Genomic DNA, 27,117 nt, shown 5'->3' with positions numbered 1-27,117 from the left:
TCTCTGGTTAGTGAACCTGTTTCTCATCAGGATATGTATTGGCAATCTTGTAACTATTTCATGAATCCACAAATAGATTCAAGGGACTAGATCTGATAGACAGAGTGCCTGATGAACTATGGACAGAGGTTCGTGACATTGTACAGCAGACAGGGATCAAGACCATCCCCATGGAAAAGAAATGCAAAAAAGCAAAATGGCTGTCTGAGGAGGCCTTACAGATAGCTGGGAAGAGAAGAGAAGCGAAAAGCAAAGGAGAAAAGGAAAGATATTCCCATCTGAATGCAGAGTTCCAAAGAATAGCAAGGAGAGATAAGAAAGCCTTCCTCAGCAATCAATGCAAAGAAATAGAGGAAAACAACAGATTGGGAAAAACTAGAGATCTCTTCAAGAAAATTAGAGATACCAAAGGAACATTTCATGCAAAGATGGACTCGATAAAGGACAGAAATGGTATGGACCTAACAGAAGCAGAAGATATTAAGAAGAGGTGGCAAGAATACACAGAAGAACTGTACAAAAAAGATCTTCACGACCCAGACAATCACGATGGTGTGATCACTCACCTAGAGCCAGACATCCTGGAATGTGAAGTCAAGCAGGCCTTAGAAAGCATCACTACGAACAAAGCTAGTGGAGGTGATGGAATTCCAGTTGAGCTATTTCAAATCCTCAAAGATGATGCTGTGAAAGTGCTGCACTCGATATGCCAGCAAATTTGGAAAACTCAGCAGTGGCCACAGGACTGGAAAAGGTCAGTTTTCATTCCAGTCCCAAAGAAAGGCAATGCCAAAGAATGCTCAAACTACCACACAATTGCCCTCATCTCACATGCTAGTAAAGTAATGCTCAAAATTCTCCAAGCCAGGCTTCAGCAATATGTGAACCGTGAACTTCCAGATGTTCAAGCTGGTTTTAGAAAAGGCAGAGGAACCAGAGATCAAATTGCCGACATCTACTGGATCATCGAAAAAGCAAGAGAGTTCCAGAAAAACATCTATTTCTGCTTTATTGACTATGCCAAAGCCTTTGACTGTGTGTATCACAATAAACTGTGGAAAATTCTGAAAGAGATGGGAATACCAGACCATCTGACCTGTCTCTTGAGAAACCTGTATGCAGGTCAGGAAGCAACAGTTAGAACTGGACATGGAACAACAGACTGGTTCCAAATAGGAAAAGGAGTACGTCAAGGCTGTATATTGTCACCCTGCTTATTTAACTTATATGCAGAGTACATCATGAGAAACGCTGGGCTGGAAGAAACACAAGCTGGAATCAAGATTGCCGGGAGAAATATCAATAACCTCAGATATGCGGATGACACCACCCTTATGGCAGAAAGTGAAGAAGAACTAAAGAGCCTCTTGATGAAAGTGAAAGAGGAAATTGAAAAAGTTGGCTTAAAGCTCAACGTTCAGAAAACTAAGATCATAGCATCTGGTCCCATCACTCCATGGGAAATAGATGGGGAAACAGTGTCAGACTTTATTTTTTGGGGGCTCCAAAATCACTGCAGATGGTGATTGCAGCCATGAAATTAAAAGACGCTTATTCCTTGGAAGGAAGGTTATGGCCAACCTAGATAGCATATTGAAAAGCAGAGACATTACTTTGCCAACAAAAGTCCATCTAGTCAAGGCTATGGTTTTTCCAGTGCTCATGTATGGATGTGAGAGTTGGACGGTAAAGAAAGCTGAGCGCCGAAGAATTGATGCTTTTGAACTGTGGTGTTGGAGAAGACTCTTGAGAGTCCCTTGGACTGCAAGGAGATCCAATCAATCCATCCTAAGGGAGATCAATCCTGGGTGTTCATTGGAAGGACTGATGTTGAAGCTGAAACTCCAATACTTTGGCCACCTCATGCGAAGAGTTGACTCATTGGAAAAGACCCTAATGCTGGGTAGGATTGGGGGCGGGAGGAGAAGGGGACGACAGAGGATGAGATGGTTGGATGGCATCACCAACTCGATGGACATGGGTTTGGGTAGACTCCGGGAGTTGGTGATGGACAGGGAGGCCTGGCGTGCTGCGATTCATGGGGTCGCAAAGAGTCGGACAGAACTGAGCGACTGAACTGAACTAGGATTGAAGTGAATATATTGTAGAAAATGAGAGCCAGGTTTTTCACTGTTTGAGAAAAAAACTTAAATATAAAGAAAAAGGAAAGGCCAGAATGAAACATCATAATGCACTGGAATTAGATGTATCAGTATGAACTCATGGTTTAGAATATGAAATACTTCTATGTGTAAGTCTATGTATATCCATGGGTTGGTATATAAATACATGTCTTTGCTGAAAGGATCTAGGAATAATGACCATAGCAATAAGCACACTTAGAGCCCAGATGTTGGTTTCTAAACACCATTCTCTAAAAACCAGGACTCTGAAAGAGTGATTAATTCCAGGCCTGGGACAGGAACGATATATATGAACTAACTTATGATCACAGAAAATGAGCAAAAAAGGATGGGATATGCCAAAGGGACATAGGAACCAACTGGAAGGAATTCCCAAGAGCCAAAATAACTTCAGCCATAAAATAAATAATCATGGTACTAAATTATAACCCATAGAATAATATGTCCATACAACCATATTGGCATAAATAATTGAATAAATAAATACATGGAGATGGGATAGCTTTTCCAGTGAACAAATATGAACAGAATGAAGGAAATAAAAAGTTACCATTAGGCAAACACCACAGTAATCATTTTTCCATATAAGATCCCACCAATGGCTGCTAAAAGCAGTAGGCAAAAGTTTGAGGAGAAGCAAGACAGTAACAGACTCTCAACATATCTCTTCAAAGGTATTTATCAATAAGAAAAAACAGTAACTTTTCCTTAACCAAGTGACCAAAGTTTAACATTACTAGTAATAAGACCTACCAACAGTATTCTCTGATATGATGCAATGAGAAAGACATAACAGCATTCTGTGGTTTAAGAATAATGTATAAAAAGTGCACAACTTCAATCTAGTCATGAGAAAATGTTGGAAAAACCCAAAGTGAGAGAAATTATACTAAATAACCAGTACTTATACAAAAAGTACTTATCATGGAAGCCAAGGACAGAATGAGAAACTGTCATAGACCAAAGGAGACTAAGAAGAAACAACAGTTAAATGCAATATGAGATCTTGGATCCCTGAAACACAAAAGGAATATTAGGAGAAAACCTGGTGAAATTTCAGAAAGATCAGTAATTTAGTCAACAGTATTGTACTGATGTTAATTTGCTGGTTTTGGTCACTGTACTCTGATTTTATAAATTGTTAGTATTGAAGAAAGCTGAACAAAGGGTATATGTAAACTGTCTCCTATTGATGGTTTAGCAACTTTTCTGCAAATATAATATTATCTCAAGCTAAAACATTTCTTAAAATCTGGATTCACTCTTATTCTGCATTTTAGTAACTTTATTCAAGAATAATGATATTTTAGCTTTCCCCTCTTATATTAAGTATTAAGGATGTTTATAGGGTTATTTTTTCTCTCTAAAATCCTTCTCCCCCTATTGCCCCATATTTTCAGTTATCTTAAGGAAGAAAATGATATAGAAAATAGACACATATGAGAAGTCTAAAGATTTTAACAGCAAGCCTACCTTACATTATTTCTGAGATAAAATGAGTTAAGTCTGGGTGTGTACACATTATGTATGTATTATGAAGATTTTAGAGGAAAGCAAAAATAATTATTAAAGCCATAGGATCATTTTTTAATTAATAGTTTTTGGCCCAAAACTCTGCATATACTGGGCATTCAGTAAATGAGTTAATAAATAAGAATATACTTAATGAATTGAGTGAATAAATAAATTAGATAAGTAAATAAAAGTTAATAAATACTCCCTGCTTGCTCAAGAAATGAAGAACTAAAAACAAAATTCACTCTGATTAGATTTATGAAAATAGAATTATAGTTGAGGGAGGAAACTAAAAGGAAAAAAGCTTCCTGATCCTCTATAACTGGATTCATTGGTCTCATTTAAGACTATGAACAAACCTAAAACCAGTGTTCCCCTTAGAGAATTTGAGTGTAGGAAGGGTCCAGGACCCACCTGTCAGCATGGAAGAGCTAGGCAGCAAAGGATCAACTTGGTGGCTTGACCCTTCTTTGTTATTTGTTTACCTTTGTAGAAGGTAATGTCTATGGTACCAATGACTTTCATTAACTATTTTTTTTTCATTTCTCAACATAGACAATATACAGGAATTCTTAGTGTTTTTAACTCCTCTAAGGGATTTCAGACAAAGTAATATCTTGTCCCACACTTGAAGACTTGCTGAACATTTTTAGAAGTTTCTTTAAAAGTTAGGAAATTCATTAGGTATATTCTTTGCATTTATATCCAATCCTTTATAGTATATTTAACTTATTTCCCTTCATTCCACCTTTAGTAAAAAAGACACTAGCAGCTGACCACTGTCTTGAAGTTCAGGCACTAAACAGGTCAAGATGCTCATTTCAGAGGGCCTGGGCCCAGGTGAACAGCTTCTTCGTCTGAGCCAGTAACAGACTTAACCATGAGATTCCTAATCTTTACTGTGCAGTATCTAACTTCATGTTTATGAAGAATAAACCTTGTACTCAGATAACTGGATATTCACATTCAAAAGAATGAAATGGACTCTTACTTCATACCATATACAAAAAATGAACTCAAAATGGAACAAAAACATAAATATAAAAGCTGAAACTATAAAACTCTTAGAAGAAAACACAGTTGCAAATCTTAATGATCTTGGATTTGGCAACACTTTCTCAGATATGATACCAAAATCATAAGCAACAAAAGAAAAAATAAATTGGACTTCACTGAAATGTAAAACTTGTATGTATCAAAGAACACTGTCAAGAATAGAAAGAACCCATAGAATGGGAGAAAATATTTGCAAATGTTATATCTAATAAGGATTGAGTATCCAAATAAATAAGGAACTCTTACAACTCAACAAGAAAAAGACAAACAATCCAATTTGGAAATGAGCAAAGAACTAAAAGAGATATTTCCCCAAAGATGATATACAAATGGCCAATAAGCACATGAATAATGTCTAATGGTATTATTACTCATTATGGAAATTCAAAAGTACAATAAGATACCACTGTAAACCCACTCAGAATGGCTAGAATTTTTTTTTTTAAAAAAGGAAAATAACATGTATTGGTGAGGATATTAAGAAATGGTAATCATGATGCATTGTTATAGGAATGTGAAATAGTAAAGCCACTGTGGGAAACATTAGTGGTTCTGGGATAAATTAAACATAAAATTGATACATGATTGAGCAATTCTACTCCTGATATATATACTCAAAGGAATTGAAAAGCAGGTGTTCAAACAAAAATGTGTACAAGTATTTCTATAAGCAGCACTACTCACAATAGCCAAAGAGGAAACAATATTACTGTCTTTAAACCAGTGAATGGATAAACAAAATGTATATTTATACAATGGAATGAATAGGAGTGAAGTACTGATTCATTACACAACACAGATGAACCTTGAAAAGATTACACTAATTGAAATAAGCCTGACACAAAAGGCCACGTATTACATAATTCCACATATATGAAATGCCCAGAACAGGCAAATCCATCAGGACAGAGAACAGATTAGTGGTTGCCAGGGTATGAAAGGATGGGAGAATGAGGAGTGATTGCTTAATGGGTTCCTTTTGGGGTGATGGAAATGTAATGGAATCAAGTAGTAGTGATAGTTGAACAACACTGTGAATATACTAAACATCACTGAATTGCACACTTTAAAATGGTGAATTTTATATTGTGTGTGTTTTACTGCAATTAAAAAAAAAAAAGAATCTCAGAAGAGGGAGGTTAAGAGCAGATAACCAGGATGGGGACGTGGCAGAAATGAGTTTCAGAGAAATAAGTTGAAGACAGTTGTGAATGAAGGCAGTAGAATCAAGCTGCTGTATCCTTCCTTATAGCTCCCACTGTGGGTGAACTTGTGTTAATCACACTTTCTCTTATTCCCAGGTACTTCTTGGTTAAGTCCCCTGACACTTCTAAGTCTTGATCCAGTTCCCACTTGGTTATCCTTTTGCTGTAGATGGAGTTGGCTGCTTTCCTCTCCTCTTCAGTACCTGCTCTGCATTTTGGGTTCCTTGTCACCACAGGACTCTCTACAAAGGAAACGCTGTACTTTCTTGCTTTCCTTAGAACATCAAGCCCTTCTTATTCTAAGATGTTGGTACAGCTTTTACCTCCAAAAAAAAAAAAAAGCAGATGGAGGGCATAAGAATTATAGATATTGGGAGTTATAAGGATTTAAGCAATTTCAATTTCTCGTAAGCTATTTGCTCTTATTTGCTGTTTTAATTTTTATATATTTGAAGAACCATTTTTTGAGTCTACACTATATTTCACGTTGTAAAAATAACTTTAGCATATACCATTGTATAGACAAATTACAACCATGGCTTAAAACAATACAGATTATTATCTTTACTTGTGGACATTGGCAGTCCAACACAGGTCTGAATGGGCTAAATCATAATGTCTGCAGGGCTGTGTTCCTTTCTGGAGAGTGTAGAGGAGAATCTGTTGCTAGCATTTCTCAGCTTCTAGAGGCAACCTACATTCCTTGTCTGGGGGTGTCTTCCTCCATCTTCAAAGCCAGAAACATCACATCTCTCTGACTCTTTGGTCTTTAATTCTCTACTTTAAAGAATTTGTGTGTTTACATTGGGTCTACGTTGATAATCTAGGATAATTTTCTCACCTCAAGGTCTATTCCCTGAGTCACATCTGCAATAGTCTGTTTGCCATATAAAGTAATATATTCACAGTTTTCAGGGATTAGAGTGTAGACATCTTTACAGGGTCTTTATTCTGCCTGCCACATTCATACCACAAATATCTGATTATTTGTAGCATACCTCACCTTCTTCCCACCAAATAAGATGAGAAGTTCCTTGAATATAGAGCCTATACCATTTACATGTCTGAATCCTGCTTAGCATGTAACACATAATTTCATATATATTAAATAACTATATTTTTGGTTTGTAACTATACCTCATTTTCTTAACACCAAACGCTATACAGACTTACAGGTCAAAGGCTGGCTCTTGTGTAATTTTTTTTGTGATTAGTTTGTTGCCTGCTCTTAGTGAACAATTAATAAACTGCCCTCTAAACTTTACATGGGCCATGACTGCTTTGCCTACAAAAACACTACAGAACAGCAATGACCCATGGAATCTTTTCTTCCCTCCTTTTTTTCTGCTTTGTCCTCGTAGTTTCTATCCTATTTTAAAAATACCAAAATGCTTTTCTGGCCACTTGGATCACATATCATGGGCTTTTCTGGTGGCTCAGATGGTAAAGAGCCTTCCTGCAATATGGGAGACCTGGGTTCGATCCCTGTGTTGGGAAGATTCCCTGGAAAAGGAAATGGCAACCCACTCCAGTATTCTTGCCTGGAGAAGTCCATGGATGGAGGAGCCTGGTGGGCTGTTTTGTGTCACAAAGAGTTGGACAGGACTGAGCAACTAACACTAGGTCATATATAATTGGTTTAGGTGTGCCAGCTATCGGCATTTTTAAGAAAGTATTCATTTTTACCTGAGATACTTGGCTGAGAACAGCCATGCATTCACTATCTGCAGTAACAGAGGCTAGACAAAATAGTGAGAAACTGACTTTTGCTGATGAGCTGAAAACATTATTAAATTGAGTAGTGTGAATTCCCCTCACCTCAACTGCAACCAATTTGTAAACAAAAAAGGAACCTTTTTGATCTGAAGCCTTTTATAAATTTTTATTAACCAGACTCCAGTGATTGACTTAACTTCATGATTAACTTACTTAAACTGAAAACTTATTTGGCTTTATCACCAAGGTATGCTATATTGTCACTGCCTGTCACCAATTATAGTTATGTAGCAAACGGAAAGGGCAAAGGTTCTCAACCCAGGCTGTGGATTATAGTCCCTTGAAGAGCTTAAAACAACTACATGCCTGGCCATGAAGAGATCTGATTGGTCTGGGGTGGGACTTGTACATTCAAAAGACCCCCTGAATCGAATATACAGCCAGCGTTGGGAACCTGGACACTGGTATAAAATGTAGCTGAATCTCTAATTCTGGTCCTTTTCTTCTGAAAGAAAAACACCAATAATGTGAAATTATTATTATCATAACTTGATAATTTATGATTTACCTTTTTTTTTTTACCAAAAAATTAGAACTTAAAAAAAAAAAAAAACACTGGGAAAAGGATTCTAGTTATTAGGCTTCTTTTAAATAAATGCGTTGCTTTATTTCTTCTATTTATCCTTTTTAATTGGAGTGCCATTAAATAGGAAAAGGGCCAAGAGACATGCCATCACAGACTAAAGATATTAGTAGGCCAAGTGTTTTAACTGGGGTTTCCTAAACCGCCCCTTTGAAGAATTTACATGTCATCTCCCACCCCAGGGACCCATTTCTTCCATTTTCAGAGCCATGCTTAGTTTTAGGGACTCTGGGACATTCCAGTCTAGCTTTAGCTGTCTGGATTCATTCAGCATGTGGGGAAGAGCCCATAGGTAGCTTCAGGGGTACTGTGATAATATAATTATTCAATTTAGTCATGGACTCATCCATGTTCATTTTATTATGCTTCATAATTTACAAATATATTCTCTTATATATATAAAATATGCTATTATGTTTCTTATTTAAAAATAAATAGCTCCAAGCCTTAAAATGATGCTAGATGTGTAATTCCTTTAAATGTGAAGCATTTAAGGGCCAAGACGATCTTCCCAAACTGCTACAGATGAGTATGCCTCTCCCTTGGCTGCCCCAGTTAGGATGAAAACTCAGGCAGCTTTAGTGTTGGAAGGCTGCTTCAACTGTGTTGATCTATACTCTTTTTTTCTCTTTTTTGTCCTTCTCCATAAAATTAAAAGTAAAATAGTAAAGCATATCCTGGTCAACAAGGAAAAACTATCATCCTAACCAACACATGTGTTGGAAGAATCAATCTGCCATTGACCTGCACATTCTTGCTGAGTAGGTCAAGGATACAGGCCCTGCTCTTCGACCAGGCCATTTGTCAGGATTGTGTTTGCAGTGAGCAACTTTGAGGGATGAAGCAACATCTCTTCCCAGTCAGAGAGCAGCCTTGCTCACCATTCATGATAAAAGTGATAGATTCCATAAGCTCACTGTTCCTCACCTATGTCACAAACCCATGCATCCACCTCAACATCCAACCAGGCCCACCTTCATGGGGCTTCCACGGAGCGCAGAGAAAACTGGCAGCAACACCATGCTCATGCTGATTGCTGTGCTGGGACCAAGGCTTCTGCCAGCATTCAGGAAACAATAGGAGGCTAATTTGTTAACTTGCAAGTAGGGTAAAATTCCAGACCTTTCATGGAGCTTGCCAGTTTGAGTGACAAAGATAAGATGCTGATAGAGATGGTGTTCTGGAAGACAGGAGAAGGGCCCTTGTTGGTTGGGTTAGAGGGTTATCAGAAAGCTCCCTGATATCTGGAAGCAAATGCTTTTGCACAAGTGGTGGTGGGAGTAGGAGGGTAGAATAAAGATCTCTCATTGTCTTGTGTGTTAAGTGAGCCTGAGAAACAAAATGTAGGGTCCAAACAAGACTCCCAGATGATGCTTTGGTTGTGGCACATTCTTCTCTTGAGTAGGAGAGGAAAGGATGTTATTATGACATCAGTGGGGAAGCAAGCCCCTGTCCCCAGCCAAAAGGCATGCAATGTGTCTGCGGCTGTTGGGTCAGGGATTCCATAAAGCTGAAATGGTGTCAGCCTTTAGGATATAGAACTCTGCATTGACTAAATACATCAGATATTTGTGTGTTGAGTCCAGTGGTGGGAAGCCCTTTGAAACTGAGAGTAAAGTCAAACCCTTGCTGACTGTCTCTGAGCTGTTCTTTCCCGTCTCCTCTCCTCCAACTTGAGTGGCTTCAGGGAAGATGGCTGAGTGTGCCAGGGAACTTCAGGGAGGGGAGAGAAGGGACTGAATGTTTATGGCTCTGCTGGATATGGGCACCATGTCTATTTGGTCCCATGTAGGGAGGGCGTGCTAAGTGCCAAGGTGGTCCAAAGTACTAAGGATGCAGGGCAGAGCAGTGGCACCAGTGTTGGCTAAAAGAACGATGCCCCTGAGCTCTCTAGAGGCCAGGAGGGCACAGAGGAGGAAACAGTACCAATTCCAGGATGAGAAACCAAAGGGAAAAAACACATTTGTATTCCCTATCTTCCCCAGCTGGGAAATAGCCTAATCTCCTGAAACTATCATGATAACCCCTGAAGTACCTATGTTAAAATCTTTGGTCTTTGTTCCCATAGAGCAAAATACAGCTGATAGGGTTTGAGCAGTTTGCAGTGAGAAAAGGAAATTAAAGTACACTGGACTGATTCAACATAACTGCAGTTGTGTCTCCTGAATATGAATGTATAATGTACTTTGTTTTACTTGCTTTTATTGTAAATGTTCATAGTGACGAGAGGACATTCTCCCATTGAGGAATTCTCTGATCCCTTCCAAGACATCCAGTAGAAACAATATATTCAATAGAGACAAAAAGAGAAAATCCCAGCCATCTCCAGAAGCCACTGCCCAATACAAGCAGTGCCACACATTGGACACAGGCACCAAAATGCATCCTGTGTTAGTTTTCTGGGGCTGCCATGGCAAGGTACAACAAACTGGGTGGCTTAAGCAGCAGAAATAAACTGTCTCAGCTTTGGAGGCTAGAAGTCCAAAGTTAGGGTATCAGCAGAGTTGGTACTTTGTGAGGGCTGTGAAAGAAGGCTCTGTTTTAGGACTCTCTTCCTAGTCACATGACATTCTCCCTGTATGCATGTCTTTGTGTCCAAATTTTATAGCTGTCATACTGGATTAGAGCCACCACCCTAATGACCTCATTTTAACTAGATTACCTCTGTTGAGACTCTTATCTCCAAATAAGATCACGTTCTGAGGTAATAGGGGTTTGGATTTTAACATAAGAATTTGGGGGTGGGATGAGATCCAAACCCATAACATACCCCTTTCAAAAAGGAAGGCACTTTTGCTCCCTTTGTTGCAAACTTATATATAGCCTGACTTCCCCTTTGCTTCCTTGGAGCAGTTTCTTCAGAGCTATAAGATGCTGTCTCCCGGACTTGGAGTCCTGAACATTCCCACCAAATAAAACAATTCTGTACTTTCAAAAAAAACAAACAAACAGGGAGGCACTTAATTGGCCTATTACTGAGCTCCTGCTAAAAACCTAACCCCTAGAGAATTTGTGACTCTTAGGTCTGATATTCCCATTTTTGAGTGGATCAACTAGGACATGAAAATACAAGGAAAGTACCCATTTGCTGATCAAATGAAAATAATAAATTTGAGGATGTGGCTAGCCTGGCCCTAGTGTCATCTCAGTTTTGCATAAAGTAGTAGAAGCTACTCTACTACTTTGGGGAAAACTTTATCCCCTACTCTGACACCTGAACCAAAGCTACTGGCTCAATAGGCCCTTCGGATTCACAGAGACTGTCCTAAATGCCTGGGCCTGGTTCACCTTTGGTTCAGCTAAGCTGAAAACTAATGGTGCCGACAGTGCTCCTGCCAGTCTGACCTCAGCGCCAGCTATAGTGGGCAGAAGTCAAGGCTGTTCTCAAAGCTCTGGTCAGTCACACTGGGGGGCAATCTACCATGAGCCCTGAATGTTCCTACACATTCTGGATAGGCCAAGAATGCAAGGCCCAGACTACTCTTTGTTCAGGCCATTTCTTGAGGTTTTTCTTGAGGAAGGAGTTATAAAGTTCTCCCCACCTCAACTCCACCAGCTCCCCACTCACTAGAAAAGCAGTAGATTCCCCAAGCCCAGTGTTCCTCAAGGGTGGCACAACCCACTGAGTGCACAGCACCCATGTGAACCCATCCTTGTCACCTCCATCAGACTTGAGAAGCATGGGGAATTGACATGAACCTCCTGCTTATGCTCTTACTGTGCTGTGAGTAATATAAAGGCCTCTGTTACACATAGGTGTCTCCTGTGTTCTGCCAGCATCCATGGAATAGTAATAGGCTAATCTCTTAGCTTGCAAGTAGGGTAAATCCTAAGACCTTCACAGACCCTGACTTCCGTAAAAAGCCCTATAATTTCCAGAGGTCTTGGACAAGTACTCTCTGAGTATGTAACATACTCTGTTGGTTCATAAACCTAACGTTTGGTCACCTCTCGGTCACTTTATCCTGTTAAATAGTTCAGTTGCACCCATTCTCCTCAGAGAAATCTTTATCTTGTAGAAAACACTCTTATAGTAATAATGACAACAGCAACGGCTATATTATCACCTCCAGTTTACAGGTTAGGAGACTGAAGCACAAGCCACACAGTGAATCAGGAGGTGGAAGTGGGATTCAAACCCAGGCTGCCTTGCTTTAGTTCTTACTATATGTCTCACAATAGGACCGTCTTCTCCTAGGGCTATAATAAACCGCAGAGGCCTAGAGATCTTTGTTAGAAATCTTAGGAAAATAACTTCAGTCAAACTTTTAATACTTGATTTTGACATATAACACTTTTTTTCAAACTTTAAATGTTTTATTTTGTATTGGGGTTTAGCTATTTAACAATGTAGTAGTTCCAGGTAGAGAAAGAAATGGCACCCCACTCCAGTACTCTTGCCTGGAAAATCCCATGGACGGAGGAGCCTGGTAGGCTACAGTCCATGGGGTCGCTAAGAGTCGGACACGACTGAGTGACTTCACTTTCACTTTTCACTTTTCACTTTCATGCACTGGAGAAGGAAATGGCAATCCACTCCAGTGTTCTTGCCTGGAGAATCCCAGGGACGGAGGAGCCTGGTGGGCTGCCGTCTATGGGGTCGCACAGAGTCGGCCACAACTAAAGCGACTTAGCAGCAGCAGCAGTAGTTCCAGGTGAACAGCGAAGGGATTCAGCCGTACATATACATGTATCTGATGTACATTTTAAAATACTTTTTTTAATAACGTATATTAGGCAACTAGACAATCTTCTACTTTGCTTTGATCTTTTCAGCCAGCCATTGTATAAATCCAGTGTCAAATGTTCACACTCTATTAAAATGTATTGTTGCTATAAAAAATTATCAAACAGTGGCTTGAAAAGTGAAAGTTGCTCAGTCATGTCTGACTCTTTGCAGCCCCACCCCATGGACTGTAGCCTGCCAGGCTCCTCTGTCCATGGAATTCTCCAGGCCAGAATACTGGAGTGGGCAGCCATTCCCTTCTCTAGGGGATCTTCCCAACTCAGGAACAACACAAATTGTTATTCCCTTCCAGTTCTGGAGGTCAGAAGTTCAGAATGGACTGGAGGGATGGCATTCCCTCTGGTGCTTCTAGGAGAGAATCTGTATCCTTACCTTTTCCAGTTTCTAGAGGCTGCCTGAACTTTTTACTCCATCTTCAAACTCAGCAGCATAGCATCTGCAAATTTGTCTCTCTCTCTGACTCGATCCTCCTGCCTCCCTCTTTCCCTTATAAGGACGTTTATGATTACATTGGACCCATCAGAAAAACCAGGATAATCCAGGATCTCCCCCTACAAACTCCTCAGCTTACTCACACTGTAAAGTCCCTTTCGCCATAACATACTGACAGGGGGTTAGGATGCAGACATCATTTTGGTGGGGTGGAGGAGCGGCATTATTATGTTTGCCATATACTCTGTAAGCAGTTATGTTTTCCTTCTTTATGGAAATTTTTACGTTAGGTATCTAGATTAAAGATTTAAACAAGTCCATTCACCAGATAATTAGTAGTCTATTTCATCTTGTCTTTGAGGGTAGAGCACTGAGAGCATTTTACCTTTGGGGAGGTTAAGGAGAACGTAGTACTGAAACACATGTGACAGAAACTTTAACCACTGTAACAACATAAACTTTTTTTAAAAAATGTACCTGAAGTCGGGAATTCATAAGCATGAACTCCTGTTGGCTTTTCATGTTCTCATTCATAGACTTTGAAAATATAAACCCCATCTTGACCTAAAATGTAAAAAAGCAAAGTTTAAAGCAATGTATTCTACATGCATCCTCACATGCTCTATTTTTCAGGCCACCATGAGCTTAAGACAAAATTTAAGACAGAAGAAAATTTTCTGACCTGGAACACATTATGGATTCTAGTCTTTGCTCCTAACTAGCTGTCTGATCTTGGACAGACTTAACCAGCAGTCTTTTCTTGCTTTTAATTTTCATAAAGCAGGAAAAGATAACTGCTTAAGAGTGTACAGCAATGCCTTAGAGTGACAGAGTAATGCCCCTGGCCATCATTTACTTACATAAGAACAGCTAACTGAACTAGGTGATTTCTAAAATCTATTCCTGTTCTATAGGTTCATATTTCCTGATTTTTCTTCCCACTGTATATCTGGAAGAACTAAACACACAAAAACAAACAAAATCGCTCATTTTTTATAAGGGGCAGGGTGAATACCATCTACTCTCTTACCTTCTGTATAGTTGGATGACAGAACTTTTGCTTCTGATGAGGGGTGACTTAGAAGATGCATTGCACACCTTGAACACTGATTTCTCTGTGCTCCTTGCATTTATGTTTTAAGTGTATCAAGGTTACTATATCAATACTCTTCCTACAATCCTTTCCCCTCTCTTACCCACTTTCTATTTCCATACACCCATTGCTAACATCCATGGTCATTGTCCTCTAGCCTCATTTTTTTCTTATTAAGCTACTATTAAAGTTCTCAAGGAGAAGGCAATGGCACCCCACTCCAGTACTCTTGCCTGGAAAATCCCATGGACGGAGGAGCCTGGTAGGCTACAGTCCATGGGGTCGCTAAGAGTCGGACACGACTGAGCGACTTCACTTTCACTTTTCCCTTTCATGCACTGGAGAAGGAAATGGCAATCCAGTCCAGTATTCTTGCCTGGAGAATCCCAGGGATGGCGGAGCCTGGTGGGCTGCCATCTATGGGGTCGCACAGAGTTGGACACGACTGAAGTGACTTAGCAGCAAAGTTCTCAAAATGGGGAAAACATAAGGATACTTAAACGTCTTGGGAAACACAAATTTTAAATGAATACTTGGTATAGTTTATCCTATTTATCTTACTTAAGAAGTTTTTAAGTGGGCTGGCAATTCTAGATGGTCCAGAACTCAGTATTTTGTTCTTAAGTCAACTGGGTAGGTACAGAAGACCTCAGTTAGTTGTTGATTCTGCCTTTAGAACACTACAAAGCTCAGGAAAGTTATGACGCCTCTACCCTCCTCAACAATGTTGCTGATTCTCTTTGGTAAGCCATTGGGCACTTTGTGAACCTCAGCTCAGAGTGGTCATTCTTAATGCTTTCTACCCAGGATTCACAATATTCTTTGGGAACCCTAGGCAGAGCTCCTATTTTCCATATCCTCAGCAAAAAAAATCTTGGGTTCTAGCTTAACTGGTGAGAAGATGAAGGAAGAGGGAGAGCATTTCATGCCAGACATAATGGGTTATCCCTGCAAATGGGGCTCCAAGTGAGTGGATATTACACGCCAGACATCAGTGGCTTCCCTGTATTTTGGTCAGAGACACACCATGGATTTATAGGAGGCTCCAAGCCAGAGTCAGCTTCAATGTTAGGTACAAGAAGCTGAGCCAGAGGAGGAGAGGCATAATCCTGAATAGGCCTGGGAAGTCATGAGATTTACCAGGGATGGGGTACCACCCCATCCCTCAGTTGCTGTCCTACTCCATCCTGTGACCAGAGGCACGGCCACCCAGTAAGGTGGAGAGATATAGCAGAAGTTCTCTCCTGTCTCCATACTTTCACAGCCCCGTGTCCATTGTCTCCAACAGCAGAGCAGAACTTGCCTGAAGGCAGAAGCAATGTATTATCCATTTTGGCAGTCCCCAAGATGTCTCTTTCCCACAAATGTTGCAGAAAACATGATACAAGAGAAAGTGTAGCTCAAACAGTTGCCATTTCTTATTTTTCTTTTGCACGTAGTAGATAATTGAATTTTTACATATGCAGCAAACATTTATAAAGAAAATAGCTGTCCTCTAATCCCATTTACACACACACACATACACACACACACACACCCTGTATGTCAGAGTTGGGTCCCATAGAGTGCTCCTATTTATAAGGGGGTGGACTCTCCTCTGAAGTGGAGTTACAATCCTCATGTAAGTCATCTAGGGAAGAGAAACTGGAAAGTTAGGACTTCAGCTTACCTCTTTTTTGGCCTTGCCTTCTTCAGTCTGGATTGTAGTTTGGCTATATCTGGATATTCCCACAGGTTATAGGTAGAAGCTAAGCAGGAAGAATAGCTTCCCTGTAGTTCCCAAAGGAGACCACACCTGAAAATGAGTACACCACACCTTGTGAACTGTGCCCTGGAGTTCAGTATTCTCAACCTTCCCCTCTTTTCCATCCTTAACAAAGCCATTTTCCAAAGTCTAGCAGGTTCCTTAAGGTGTCCAGAATACTCTCAGCTTTCACTCTCCAACTCACAAAATATATACAGTATGTCCCCTACATACAAACAGATTCCATTCGAAGAGCATGTTTGTAAGTCCAATTTGTTTGTAAGTCCAACAGAGTTAGCCTAGGTATCCAACTAACACGATCAGGTATATAGTACTGTACTATACTAGGTACACATGGACTGATGTGATGATCTCATGGACACAGCCTTGTCTAACTCAATGAAACTAAAAGCTAGGCTGTGTAGGGCCACCCAAGATGGACGGGTCATGATGGAGAGTTCTGACAAAGGTGGTCCACTGGTAAAGGGAATGGCAAACCACTTCAGTATTCTTGCCTTGAGAACCCCACTAATAGCATGAAAAGCCAAAAAGATAGGACACTGAAAGATGAACTCCCCAGGTCAGTAGGTACCCAATATGCTACGGGAGATCAGTGGAGAAATAACTCCAGAAAGAATGAGGAGACAGAGCCAAAGCAAAAATAACACCCAGTTGTGGATGTGACTGGTGATGGAAGTAAGTCCGATGGTGTAAACAGCAATATGGCATAGGAACCTGCAATGTTAGGTCCATGAACAAGGCAAATTGGAAGTGGTCAAACAGGAGATGGCAAGAGTGAACATTGACATTTTAGGAATCAATGAACTAAAATGGACTAGAATGGATGAATTTAACTCAGATGACCATTATATCTAGTACTATGGGCAAGAATCCCTTAGAAGAAATGGAGTAGCCATCATAGTAAACAAGAGAGTCTGAAATGCAGTACTTGGATGTAATCTCAAAAACGACAGAATGATCTCTGTTTGTTTCCAAGGCAAACCGTTCAGTATCACAGTAATCCAAGTCTATGCCCCAACCAGTAATGCTGAAGAAGCTGAAGTTGAACAGTTCTATGAAGACCTACAAGACTTTCTAGAATTAACATCCAAAAAAGATGTCCTTTTCATTATAGGAGACTGGAATGCAAAAGTAGGAAGTCAAGAGATACCTAGAATAACAGGCAAATTTGGCCTTGGAGTACAAAATGAAGCAGGTCAAAGGCTAACAGAGTTTTGCCAAGAGAACACACTGGTCCTAGCAAACACCCTCTTCCAACAAAAAAAGAGAAGACTCTACACATGGACATCACCAGATGGTCAATACCGAAATCAGACTGATTATATTCTTTGTAGCCAAAGATGGAGAAGCTTTATACAGTCAGCAGAAACAAGACTGGGAACTGACTGTGGCTCAGATCATGAACTCATTATTGCCAAATTCAGACTTAAATTGAAGAAAGTAGGGAAAACCACTAGACTATTCAGGTATGACCGAAATCAAATCCCTTAAGATTATACAGTGGAAGTGATAAATAGATTGAAGGGATTAGATCTGATAGAGTGCCTGAAGAACTATGGATGGAGGTTCATGACATTGTACAGGAGGCAGTGATGAAGACCATCCCCAAGAAAAATGCAAAAAGGCAAAATGGTTGTCTGAGGAGGTCTTATAAATAGCTGAGGAAAGAAGAAAAGCGAAAAGCAAAGGAGAAAAGGAAAGATATACCCATTTGAATGCAGAGTTCCAAAGAATAGCAAGGAGAGATAAGAAAGTCTTCCTCAGCGATCAATGCAAAGAAATAGAGGAAAATAATAGAATGGGAAAGACTAGAGCTCTCTTCAAGCAAATTAGAGATACCAAGGGATTATTTCATGCAAAGATGGGCACAATAAAGGACAGAAATGGTATGGACCTAACATAAGCAGAAGATGTTAAGAAGAAGTGGCAACAATACACAGAAGAACTATACAAAAAAGATCTTCATGACCCAGATAACCACGATGGTGTGATCGCTCACCTAGAGCCAGACATCCTGGAATGTGAAGTCAAGTGGGCCTTAGGAAGCATCACTACGAACAAAGCTAGTGGAGGTGATGGAATTCCAGTTGAGCTCTTTCAAATCCTAAAAGATGATGCTGTGAAAACACTGCACTAAATATGCCAGCAAATTTGGAAAACTCAGCAGTGGCCACAGGACTGGAAAGGTCAGTTTTCATTCCAAACCCAAAGAAAGGCAATGCCAAAGAATGCTCAAACTACCGCACAGTTGCACTCATCTCACACGCTAGCAAAGTAATGCTCAAAATTCTCCAAGCGAGGCTTCAGCAATACGTGAACCGTGAACTTCCAGATGTTCAAACGAGATTTAGAAAAGGCAGAGGAACCAGAGATCAAATTGCCAACATCCACTGGATCATCAAAAAAGCAAGAGAGTTCCAGAAAAACATCTATTTCTTCCTTGTTGACTATGCCAAAGCCTTTGACTTTGTGGATCACAACAAACTGGAAAATTCTTCAAGAGGTGGGAATACCAGAGCACCTGACCTGCCTCCTGAGAAATCTGTATGAAGGTCAAGAATCAACAGTTCAAACCAGACATGGAACAACAGACTGGTTCCAAATCGAGAAAAGAGTACGTCAGGCTGTATATTGTCACCCTGCTTATTTAACTTATAACTTATATGTAGAGTACATCATGCGAATGTACATATGGGCTGGATGAAGCACAAGCTAGAATCAAGATTGCTGGGAGAAATATCAATAACTTCAGATATGCAGATGACTTCACTCTTATGGCAGAAAGCAAAGAAGAACTAAAGAGCGTCTTGACGAAAGTGAAAGAGGAGAATGAAAAAGTTGGCTTAAAACTCAACATTCAGAAAACTAAGATCATGGCATCCGGTCCTATCCCTTCATGGCAAATAGGTGGGGAAACAATGAAAACAGTGAGAGACTTTAGTTTTTGGGGCTCCAAAATCACTGCAGATGGTGACTGCAGCCATAAAATTAAAAGACACTTGCTCCTTGGAAGAAAAGCTATGACCAACCTAGACAGCATATTAAAAAGCAGAGACATTACTTTGCCAACAAAGGTCAGTCTAGTCAAAGCTATGGTTTTCCCAGTAGTCATGTATGGATGTGAGAGTTGGACTATAAAGAAAGCTGAGCACCGAAGAATTGATGCTTTTGAACTGTGGTGTTGGAGAAGACTCTTGAGAGTCTCTTGGACTGCAAGGAGATCCAACCAGTCCATCCTAAAGGAAACCCGTCCTGAATATTCATTGGAAGGACTGATGCTGAAGCTGAAACTGTAATACTTTGGCTACCTGATGAGAAGTGACTCACTTGAAAAGACCCTGATGCTAGGAAAGATTGAACGGGGGAGGAGAAGGGGACAACAAAGGATGAGATGGTTGGATGGCATCACCGACTCAATGGACATGAGTTTGAGTAAGCGCCAGGAGTTAGCGATGGACAGGGAGGCCTGGCGTGCTGCAGTCAATGGGGTCGCAAAGAGTTGGACACGACAGAGCTACTGAACTGAACTGATTCTAGGTTTAAATAGAATCCATAAAAAACAAACCAAAAATAAACCATTTTTAATCTTGTAGTACAGTACCTTGAAAAAGATAGTAGTACAGTACAGCAGCTGACATACAGGGGCTGGTAACAGTACCAGCTAGCTATATTACTGCTTCTTTTATGCTTGCTTCCGGACATCTGGGGTTTAAAAAAAGATACTATACTACTGTACTCTATAAAGTACTGTATAGTAAAGTACACAAAAGCACAACCACTTGTAGAGGATGTATGCACGTGACAATATATGCCAGATACATGAACTAACTTACATGATTGAAGATGCAAGCATACCATTCACATCTTTTAAAGTTGCCAACTTGAAGGTTCCTATGTAGGGGACTTATTATATCAGAGGGCTTCCCTTGTGGCTCAGCTGGTAAAGAATCTGCCTGCAATGTGGGAGACCTGGGTTTGATCCCTGGGTTGGGAAGATCCCCTGGAGAAGGGAAAGGCTACCCACTCCAGTATTCTGGCCTGGAGAATTCCATAGACTGTATAGTTCATGAAGTCGCAAAGAGTTGGAAACTATTGAGTGACTTTGACTCACTCATTGTATCAGAAAATAATTACGAGTGACCTTGCAATAGGAGTAACTTTGAATTCATTCAATTGTATAAGGCAAGTCTTTAAAAAATGCCAACACTTTGTCATTGGTGACAAATACCTTGCTACTTACAACTTTGACACCAGTGTGTTTCAGAAGGCTAAGAATCCTGATTTGGGTCCCTTCTGCCTTCATTTTTCCCTCATTTACTCCTGAGATCTTATAAAGGGCTCTTTGCGCCAGCCTTGCCTCAGCTGTGCTACACATTACAACAGGTAGGGGTATTTCTGAGGAGGAAGTGTTGGGGCTGTCCTCCTCAGGTCACATCTAAGAACTGGTATTTGATTTTACTTAAGAAAAAAAAAGAATAATTCCATGACCTATAACTTCTGTTATCCAAGTTTCTTCAGTGACTCATTTCCTGATCGAATGACACATCAACTACCTATATATATGACTGGTTGCATGATTACAGTCATTTCAATACGTCTTTGGGTTCCATTCAAGTTAGGCCACTTCCCCTGCAAATTCTAGCTCTGCGTTCCATTCAAGCTAGCCCATTTCCCCTGCAAATTCCAGCCCGGAAGCTACCCGGGAGATTTTTCCCTGATTTATAACTCCACCCGCTCACCTTGGACCGAATTACAGTAGTTGGGAATTCCTGCAAGGTTATGCTGATTTCCGTTGACAACGCTTTGCCCACTTCCCTCAATTTAATTACAATATGGGAGCGGCCTGGAGTCTTTGAGAGGAGAACCGGCTCCTCCGAAACGAAGTTGGCGATACTGGTCGGCACTAGAAGCGGGAGAGCCAAGGTCGCTCACAAGGAAAGGGCACCCAGAGCGGCCCAGCAAGCCCGGCGCCCCGGAACTCGGCGTCGGCAGACGCTGCCGCGAGGACCCGCCCTTCCCCCAACAGCCTGCGGCCAGCCTGCGGCCAGCCTGCGGCCAGCCTGGCCCGCCCAGCCGGCGCTCACTCACTGGACAGTGGAGGTGCGGGAGACACTGATCACGGCGGAGTCCTCCAGGCCTGAAGCTACCCGAGACAGCAACAAGGACCTGGCCTCGCTCCGCAGAACCTCCGGACTGGCTGGCCACGGCAGCCAAACAGCGCAGCTCTTGGCTTCCTTAAAGGGCCCGCGCGCCTGACCAAGGCGGCCTGGTATTTTCTTTCCGACAGGCCATGGGAGGGGCAGGTCAAAGAGGCAAATTCAAAATCCAGCGACTCAAATTTTGAGGGAAGCGGGCAGAGGAAGCAGAATGGAAATCTCACTTAAAGGCCTCAGTGAGGTTTATCAGTTACCCATGAGGAACCTGAGCAATCATGCTCCCTTGTAGAGCTAAAACCTCCATACAGCTTAATGAGCCATCTCACAGTGCTCCACATATGATGTCAACCATCATTTGTAGGGCCTGTTTCTAGAAGAGAATGTATCTTTCGAGAAGTTGTCACTTGAACATATAATCCATAGTTATAAACATTTGTAAGGGCTTTTCTCCTTACAGAATAGGTTTATGTTGAGGATGGACTCTCTCCCCACCCGTTTGAATTTCAACACTGACATAGTTTATTTAATTCGTTAGAGCCTCAGCCTCCTCCGGCTGTTAAACTGCCCACCATCAAAGTAGGGGAAAGGTTAGGACATGAAAAGAAACAGAGAAGACTTGACCAGAGTTAACAAACCAAAAAAAAAAAAAAATTTTTTTTTCAACAGAGCCATCTTTCTCAACTTATGTTCTGAGAGATATATTTCTTCTCATCCCCACCATTGATTTCTGTCTTGAGTAAGCCAACCTCTTTCCCAGCTTCATTGAGAGAATACTTGAGCTGTTGGCATTCTGTTCTTTGTTGTTAAATAATTTGGAAAAATAGCATGGACTTCACCAGGCTCTGGCCTTTAAGAAGGTCTATGAGAAAAGTTCCTGCCCTTAGTCCTGGCTGTCATCACATCAGCGGAGAAGGCATCTAACCTTCCCAGGCTTTGTATGTGAGTGCACACCTCACTGACCTGCCAGAGTGACCTGGGAACCACAAGAGCAAAGCCACTTGGAATTTTGGCCCTTTAAGACAGGATAACAACTGATAACAATAGCATCTGAGTGCACAGATTCCGCCGTAAGCACACCTACATTTGATTTGATCTCCAACTCCATCACTGTCACTCTTCATCCTCTGCAAAACTTTTATCATCTCTGCATCTAATTTAATGGATTATGAAGACTAAATGAGATAATTCTATATTCAGGCACTTAGCACCATGTCTAGCACACAGCATTAAGTAAACAGTAGTAAACAACAACAGTGGGAACCTGTTACTAACTCTGAAGTCCCCTGAGATGGCAACAAGGACCGGGCCTTGCCCTGCAGAACCTCCACAGAAGAGACAAATGGAAGGGAGCAGTTACTAAAACCAGACGAGAGCCATAGCTGACCTGTATGAGAGGGCTACCCAACAGGAGCTATGTTGTTCAGTAGAGGAAAGCAGTAGATGCTGACCTTTGGCCCAACAGGCTAAGATCCTATAGCTGCAGCCACTGCTAGCACCTCAACTCCAAATGGGGATAGAGTGGAAAAGAAAGACACATCCCCCTGTCCTTCCATGTTCTGATATCCTGCTGAAATCTTCCATCGGAAAAATCTGGTGGATTTCTGGATCCACTAGAAAGCCTGAAGATGAAGGAGCCAGGTCTATATAGTCTATAGAGGTCAGCTTGCTAGGCATGAAGACCTGTGACAAATGAAAATATCCAGCATACCATCTCTACAACCTTGGGTTTATCATATTTTGAAGTCCTAGTTCAAAAGGAAGAAATGCTTCCACTAGAGGACCCAGCCATGGTGCCATTGAATTGGAAGCTGAAACTGCCCTCTGATCATTTTGGTTCCTCATGGAACTGAAATAACTGATCCCAGTTACCAAGAGGAAACTGGGTTACAGCTATACAATGAGAGCAAGGAGAAATGTGCATGACACCCAAAGATTAACTGGGCACATCTTTATACTACCATGTGCAATGATGATGATCATTAGATAACTACAGTAACCTGATAACATCGGGAACACTTCAATTTCAGACCATGCAGGGATTGAAGTGTTATATCACTGCACCAGGTTAAAAAAAAATCACAATCTACTAAGATACTGTGTAGGGCAGGAAAAATATAAGTGAATGAAGTAGGAAATTATGATTATCAATTTATCTTTTTTAACCTAGCAACAAGCTATAGAGGCAGGGATTATTGGACCAAACCCAGGTCTCCTGCATTGTAGGCAGATTCTTTACCATCTGAGCCACCTGAGAGGCTCATCTCTGTATATAAATGTTAATTGATTATTTATTCCATGCCCTTCTTTTCTCTGTTTCCTTGTATGAACAGTACTGGTGGAGACAAACATTACAGTTTAGTTTCTAGGTCAGAGTATTGACATCACTTCAAAGCAACATAGTAGTTGATAGGACTCTCTGATTCTCATGTTTAGGGGATGAGTTTCTCTCCATCTGAACAAAGGGGAAAAATAAATCCCGGGTGGCAAAACAGGTAAACTATCTGGGTCTTCTGTTTGCCTCCCTTCATACCTATTCTCCTCTCTTGCCTGCCTTATTCTATACCCCAGAAGCTGACCTCTTTGGAAAACATCACCTGGGCTCTTCTCAGCTGACTTATATTTGGTTTTGGACTATGGAGGCACCCACAGGAGACAGGAGGCAGGAGGAAAGGGAGATAGGGTACGTTTTATCCATTATTTCTCTGTTTTAGGATCTGGCAGTGGTAGTGTCTCTTCACCACTGCAGCTCTTGATCAGCAGCCCCTCCTTTGTGGCTTCAGGTCACAGAGCTCTGGGAATGCTCTCTTCCCTTACTTTTTGGCCTAGAGATGATATGGGTTTCTTGCCATTGCTATTACTCTCAGCTTGATGGTTCTTCACCTCGAATTGGTAGTTGAGATGCCTCAACTGGATGGTTCTCTTAATCCTACTCCCTTTAATTGCCTTCTAGTTACTGTCTAAGATCTCTTTAGTCAAACTAACTGAGTAGAATTCCAATTCCTGATGAAAACCCAATGGGTACACTTCATACACATACATTATAAATATTCTTGTATGTATTTTAAAATATAAGTGAAAAAAGTGACCATAAGAATATCTACTCTGGGAATTGAGAGAAATATTGGCATAGATATTGAAGACATAGAATGTGGGATGAAAAGATTAAAGGAAAATTATTTCAATACCAAATGACATATAACCTTAACTAGTGTGTGCATTGTTTCCAATTTTATGAGTTTGTGAAGGTATGTGTATATGCTCTATACACACATACAGACAGGTACTTTTAAAAATTAGTTTGCATTATAGCATAAGAATTTTCATGTTGTTAAATGGCATTCATATATACCATTTTTAACATATATAAGATTTTCAGCAAGTATGTATACAATTTTCATCATTGGATATTTCTGATTTTTTTGCTACTGTCAATAACATCATTGTTAATCAACTATGCTCCAATGTAAAGTAAAAATTTATAAAATAGAATTAAGTGACTTCTCAGAGCCTAAAAAAATAACATGATAATCACCTTCATATATATATGTGTGTATATATATAGCTTTTTAATATTTTGATTGGAAGCACTGAATTAAATAGTATACATATTTTAGAAAGAATTGATGTAAAATGCATAAAATCCATAACTCACTGAAAAATCCCCTACCTCAGGACAATAAAGTTACTCGGTATTTCCCTGTATATCCATAAATTAGTTTTTTAGAGTTTTTAGTTGGAGAATTGAGATTGACATATTCAACACTACTATGTATGGAATGAGAACCAACTGACAAGGACCTACTGTGTGGCACAGGGAGCTCTACTCAGTGTTCCCTGGTGGCTTATGTGGGAGGGAAATCTAAGGGAGAGTGGACATGTATGTATATGTAGCTGATTCACTTTGCTGTGCACCTGAAGCTGGCACAGAATTGTAGATCAAACAAAGTTTTTGAAAGTTCAGGGTGTACTCAGATGTATTTCCTTTTAAAGAGATGCTTTCTAAAGGAGTATGAATTTCTTTCTCCATTAAAATGGGAACCAAGTTTAGCCAAGAACTTCAGTCTGTGAAGGAGAGCATGTGTGGGGCTAAGGATAGAAACTCTTCAGTATTAAGCTAGTCTGGAATTGTGTTGTCTGTATTCTGGAACACAGTCTGAATTTTAACCTTAGACTTCATTCGTGGGGCACCCTGTTGATTCAAATGTAACCTGAGCACAGTCTGAACCAGCAGAGCATCACTGAGCTTTGTATAGCCTACTTTGGACTTTGTCCATTCTTCTAGTGACACCATGTGGCCCTGTAATATAATGGCAGCAGTGGACTTATTCTCTCCCTGCCTAGAAAACTTTAGATTGAGATATAATTCACATATCATAAAATTCGCCATTTAAAATTATACAGTTTAGTAGCTTTTAGTTTATTCAAAATGTTGTTCAACTATCACCTCTATCTAATTCTATAACATTTTCATCACCCCCAAAAGAAACTCTATCCCCATCAGCAGTCACTCCTCATTGTGTCACTTCCCCTCTAGCCCCGGCATATCTTAATCTCTTTCAGTCTCAGTGCTGTTGTTGTTCAGTTACTCAGTCACGTCCAACTCTTTGCAACCCCACGGACTCCAGCATCCCAGGCTTCTCTTTCCTTCACTGTCTCCTGGAGTTTGCTCAAACTCATGTCTATTGAGTTGATGATGCCATCCAACCATCTAATCCTCTGTTGCCCCCTTCTCCTGTTAACCCCTTTCTCCTCCTGTCTGTCTCAATAGATTTGCCTATTCTAGACATTTTATATGAATAGAATCATACAATATATGGCCTTTTGTATATGACTTCTTTCACATAGCATAAGTCTTTTTTTTTTTCATAGCATACTGTTTTCAGGGTACATCCAAGTTGTAACATCTGTCAGCACTTATTCCTTTTAGTGGTCGAATAATATTTCATTGCATGGATGTACCACATTTTGTTTATCCATTCAAAATTGATGAACATTTGGATTGCTCCTATGTTTTTGCTATTATGAACAGTGCTGAGATGAACATTTTCATACAAGTTTTTGTACCTGTGTTTTCATCAGCAGTGAATAAGAATACTAATTTCACTGCACACTTGTAGGTAGTTAAGGACGTAGACACTGAAATGTGATGGGTGATAGAAGCAAGTTACAATGCTGTAAAGAGCAACATTGCATAGGGACCTGGAATGTTAGGTCCATGAATCAAGGCAAATTGAAAGTGGTCAAACAGGAGATGGCAAGAGTGAACATCGACATTCTAGGAATCAGCAAACTAAAATGTACTGGAATGGGTGACTTTAACTCAGATGACCATTATACCTACTACTGTGGGCAGGAATCCCTTAGAAAAAAATGGAGTAGCCATCATGGTGAACAAAAGAAATGAAGTACTTGGATGCAATCTCAAAAACGATAGAATGATCTCTGTTCGTTTCCAAGGCAAACCATTCAATGTCACGGTAATCCAAGTCTATGCCCCAGCCAGTAATGCTGAAGAAGCTGAAGTTGAACAGTTCTATGAAGACCTACAAGACCTGTTAGAACTAACACCCAAAAAAAGATGTCCTTTTCATTACAGGGGACTGGAATGCAAAGTAGGAAGTCAAGAAACACCTGGTGTAACAGGC

General features: G+C 40.5%; 2 protein-coding genes across 14 annotated transcripts in view; one reads left to right on the top strand and one right to left on the bottom strand.

Annotated features, from left to right (window-relative positions):
- Window positions 1–21,473, bottom strand: part of PLGRKT (plasminogen receptor with a C-terminal lysine) — a 42,322-nt gene extending 20,849 nt beyond the window's left edge. The window contains exons 1-3 of one of the 2 annotated variants that reach the window (XM_081501979.1): window positions 21,056–21,473; window positions 16,221–16,346; window positions 13,936–14,022 (exon numbers count right to left, since the gene is read on the bottom strand). In XM_081501979.1, the coding sequence (XP_081358105.1) occupies window positions 13,936–14,016 (81 nt within the window). In that variant the 5' untranslated portion in view covers window positions 14,017–14,022; window positions 16,221–16,346; window positions 21,056–21,473. The remainder of the gene's footprint in view (window positions 1–13,935; window positions 14,023–16,220; window positions 16,347–21,055) is intronic. The other variant, XM_081501970.1, reaches the window with a different exon arrangement.
- Window positions 1–27,117, top strand: part of CD274 (CD274 molecule) — a 127,790-nt gene that overhangs the window by 75,725 nt on the left and 24,948 nt on the right. The gene's annotated exons all lie outside the window — the stretch shown is intronic.

This window comes from Giraffa tippelskirchi, chromosome 1 (genome assembly GCF_054371585.1).
Source record: "Giraffa tippelskirchi isolate mGirTip1 chromosome 1, T2T-mGirTip1v1.2.pri, whole genome shotgun sequence".
NCBI lineage: Eukaryota > Metazoa > Chordata > Mammalia > Artiodactyla > Giraffidae > Giraffa > Giraffa tippelskirchi.
This window is presented reverse-complemented; position numbering and strand designations above follow the sequence as displayed.